The following is a 4,551-nucleotide window of genomic DNA, read 5'->3' on the forward strand; positions in this document are numbered from 1 at the left end:
AAAATTAGTATAAAAAAGGAATATAAAATACCAATGATATATAGTCGACTGAAGAATCAAGAAAATGTTTTTAATTATCGAATGTACTAATTGAGCTTACAATTAGATTAGAATAAAATATATTTAAATTACTTTAATTATTTTTTAATTATTGTAATAAAAATATGTAGTCGATTTCTATGACATATCTGTACGTTTGGATTGTTTTAAGTTGAAAAATTCAGATTTCACCCAAATATTTTTAGTAAATAAAAAATATTTAAAAATAAATTTTAAATTTCGTTCAGTAAATAATAGAATTTTTTAATAACAAAGGGTGAAAAATGGAAACGTTCCAAAATTTGTTTTTGAAATGTTATTTTAATCGTACTGATAATTTTTTCCTTATTTTTGTAAATTTATTGAAAACAACCAATAAACGGTGACCTTAAACTTTATATCAAGCGAGATATGATATCGAATTAGTATATAAGACAGCAATACATATGCTACGGTCGCCTTCTATCATGATGAAGTCCTCATTGGTACTATTGGTGATCGTTAGCTTCGCTGCTGCCGCCGTCCAACCTTACGGACAGAGCAAATGGCAATGGTTTACCAAATCATTCTATGATGAGAACCCAGTAAGCTCAGCTAATCAACAACAAAACCAGAACAACAATCAAAATCAAAATGGTAAGTGCATCGCATAATTACAAATTTAATTGATTTATTTTTATTGAATAAAAAATACTTGTATCTAAAATATTCAAGTCACTTATTTAAACATAATACCTTAATAATTTACATAATAATTGATTTTACGCAGGTTTATTTTTTTTTTTTTTAGAATCTAAAAATTACTTATTTTTTCAATCAATTTGTAACACCCTGTTTCGCTAAAATTGGAAGATAGACATTCTACTCTAAAAAATTATATTTGGCAATTCTTTTTTTATATTTATCATACTTAATAGTATAAAAATAACCTTTTTTATGATTTCTTCTTGATGTGTTTTAATGTTATTTCCTTAAAAATGTGTTTGTTATTAAATTAAAAAGAAAAATTAAACCCTAACATTTTATAACAGAGAGTAACACTACAACTGGATAGGGAGTAATCGTAAAGTTCTTCCTCGCTTAGTTCTACAGTTTTACCAATCAAGACCAAAATAGCTGTAGTTAACAGCATTGCTTTTATATATCTCACTGATTACGAAATATATTACTCACTTCAAAAATTTATTAATAAATTAAAAATAGAAATTAGAAAATATATATGTAAGATAATCTTAATATATTGATACAACATACATTAAAATTATAGTAATCGCAACAAATTATGATCTATATTTTTTTAATTCATCCCAATTTAATTAGTCTAATTTATCAGGCGTAGTAATATTAATTTAAACAATAATTTTTGAATTTATTTTTATTTCTAAACTATAAAAAATATCCTGACTAGAAAATAATTACAAGAATAACTATTTAATTAAAAGAATTTATTAATAAAATGAAATTACTATTGATAATAATACTTAAAAACGTCTAATTTTAACTAATTTTTTTAGAAAATTATACAAATAAAAATTAAATAAAGCTTATATTAATTTTAAGAAATTAGATGAAATAAAAAGGAATTAGACGATTTTACTTCAAATATCTACGTCTAAACTAAAATAACGAACAAGATGTTCATGCAAGACCAGAAATATATATTAAAAAAAACTCAAGCACAGTAAATAGTGATTTGTATAAAAATATAATATTAGCAGTAATATATTACTTATTTAAGTGCAAGTACGTTAAAAGTACTAAATTTTGTTAAATAAAATTTCTGTTTATGCTAGCCTTGAATGAAAAGCATAAAAATACGCACTACACCACGAATATATGATCCTGATATCCCGATATATGGACTAATAGTAAAACGATATATATATAACACGGCTTTGTTTAAGTAAGTACATTACAGCCATTTTATTGATTATCTTCTCTCCACAACAATCTTACACATTCAGTCGTCCGTCAAATTAGAGAGAATGATAGTAAGTGGTCCGAGGTCATCGTATTAATGTTACAGTTTTAAGTAAATAATTAATTAATCCCTTGTTAACACCTTACTGTCATATACTGTGTTTATACTTTCTTTCCGCGACTTTCTATGTGACCGCGTTTGTGTAGACTAAATTAGATAATGAGTCATCCTTGTATATAGTTTATCAAAACTGTAAATTTAAAGATATGAGAAAAAGAATTTAGATATTTCTTTTAAGTCAAGAATAATACATATTTTAGGTCACTCAATTTTTATGAAGTCTGTTTTAAAATGTATTCGTAAAACCTCTCTCTTTTTCTGTTGATTTCTGAAACCAGCGTAAGGCATTGCTTCAGAGAATGAATGAGAATGATATGTATGAATGTTAATGAAGTGTAGTCTTGTACAGTCTCAGGTCGACCATTCCTGAGGTATGTGGTTAATTGAAACTCAACCACCAAAGAACACCGGTATCCACAATTTAATATTCCAATCCGTATAAAAGTAACTGCCTTTACTAGGATTTGAACCTACTATTCGTAGAACCTACATTAACATATTTTAACATTTTTATAAAATAATAAAAAATCACAGTCTCAAGAATATCAAGTCCCTGAAATCCATAGTTCCAATTTCAGATATTCTTAGATCAGCATGACGAAATCAAATCTACACTTTTATAGTACAACAAAAACCACGACTCACTTTCTGAATTTCTTGAAATTTATTAATTGAAGCTCTTGTATATGATACATTGAAGAACATTCCTCAACATAGTTCGACTTATTTAGCAACTGAATGTTGTTTTCTATTATAATATAAATCGGTAAACTTCTTTTTTTTACTTGCCGATTTATAAATGTTAATTAGTAAATATGTGTAAATACTAGGATAGTAGAAGAAAAGAACCTTGTACATGTCATTCAACCACAAAGGTAAACTATTGCAATTCATAAAAAGGGTCTATATTTAGACCCTTTTTATGCTTTACCCTTTTTACAGCGACATTAAATGATACGGTAAATGGCAATTCGACTTGGAAAAAATTTCCAGTAAAGAAAAAACCGTAATGTCGACAAATGAATATTAGACGATAAAATCTATCTTATTGACTGAAATCTCAAAGAAATTCTAAATTTGTTCTTACCTCTTTTTCAGGAAACAACCAGGCTGGATTTTCAAGTAATGTGAACGAATACCAGAACTACAACAACAATAATCAAAACCAGTATAATAACAACCAGAATAGCTACAACAACAACAACAACAACAACAACCAGAACAATTACAATAATAACAACAATCAAAATCAAAACTATGACAATAACTACAATAACCAAAATCAAAATAACAACAACCAAAACCAGTTTGGCCAAAATGTAAATAACAATCAGAATAACAACTTCAATAACAATAACAACCAGAACCAGAACCAATACAACAACAACCAGAACCAGAACCAGTACAACAATAACAACAACAACCAGAACCAGTACAACAATAACAACAACAACCAGAACCAGTACAACAATAATAACAACCAGAACAACTGCAACAACAATAACAACTACAACAATCAGAACAATTGCAACAACAACCAGAATTGTTGTAATAATTACAATAATAACGAAAACTGTAACTGTAACAATTACTATAACCAGGGCGCTTGCAACAATAACAACCAAAACCAATGCAATAACTGTAACTGCTTCAACAGCAACAACCAATGCAATAATAATAATAATTTTAACCAGAATAATAACCAGTACAACAATAACAACCAGAATCAATGCAACAGCAATTACAATAATAACAACCAAAATAATAACCAATGCAATGACAATAATTATAACAATAACAATTACAACAACCAAAATCAGAACAATAATCAATACAATAACAATTACAACAACCAAAACCAGTTTGGACAGAATGTAAACAACAATAACCAAAACAACTACAATAACAACAACCAAAACCAAAATAACTTCAACAACAACCAGAACCAAAATAATAACAACCAAAATCAAAACAATAACCAATACAATAATAATAATAATAATAATAATAATAGCCAGAATAATAATAATAATAATAATAATAATAACCAAAACAACCAGGATAACAATAACTAAAACAACAAAAGCAATAGCAATACTGCAGTCAGTAGGAACTGTTTTATGTCATTTCGATTGGCCATTTAAGCATAATTAGACATTTTGCATGCGCATTGATATTGTATCTAATTCTATCAGAAATAAATGAATATTTTCATTAAATTTCTACTGTTTCTTTTTTATATTACAATTATTTTTAATCCTTAAAACCTATTGCCTTTCATAACGTTTAATTCATATTTTATTATCTTTAAATAAGTAATCTTATAGTAACCCAGTTTTATGTTGTGTCCTAATTGTATTATATTGTTTGTGTGTGAAGAGATTTAATTATTACTGAGTTCACAGCTGAAATAAAACTGATTAACTTTTTTAATTAATTTATCATTTCACTTATAAATTAGTGATATACAA

The 4,551-nt window shown here is 26.5% G+C and overlaps 1 protein-coding gene across 1 annotated transcript; it reads left to right on the forward strand.

Annotated features, from left to right (window-relative positions):
* Nucleotides 1-480: 480 nt before the first annotated feature.
* LOC142324178 (uncharacterized) lies at nucleotides 481-4,299 on the forward strand. Its single transcript, XM_075364924.1, has 2 exons — nucleotides 481-675; nucleotides 3,179-4,299. The coding sequence occupies exons 1-2, from the start codon at nucleotides 486-488 to the stop codon at nucleotides 4,153-4,155; spliced, it is 1,167 nt and encodes a 388-aa protein (XP_075221039.1). The 5' UTR covers nucleotides 481-485; the 3' UTR covers nucleotides 4,156-4,299.
* Nucleotides 4,300-4,551: the final 252 nt, after the last annotated feature.

This window comes from Lycorma delicatula, chromosome 1 (genome assembly GCF_047948215.1).
Source record: "Lycorma delicatula isolate Av1 chromosome 1, ASM4794821v1, whole genome shotgun sequence".
Lineage (NCBI taxonomy): Eukaryota > Metazoa > Arthropoda > Insecta > Hemiptera > Fulgoridae > Lycorma > Lycorma delicatula.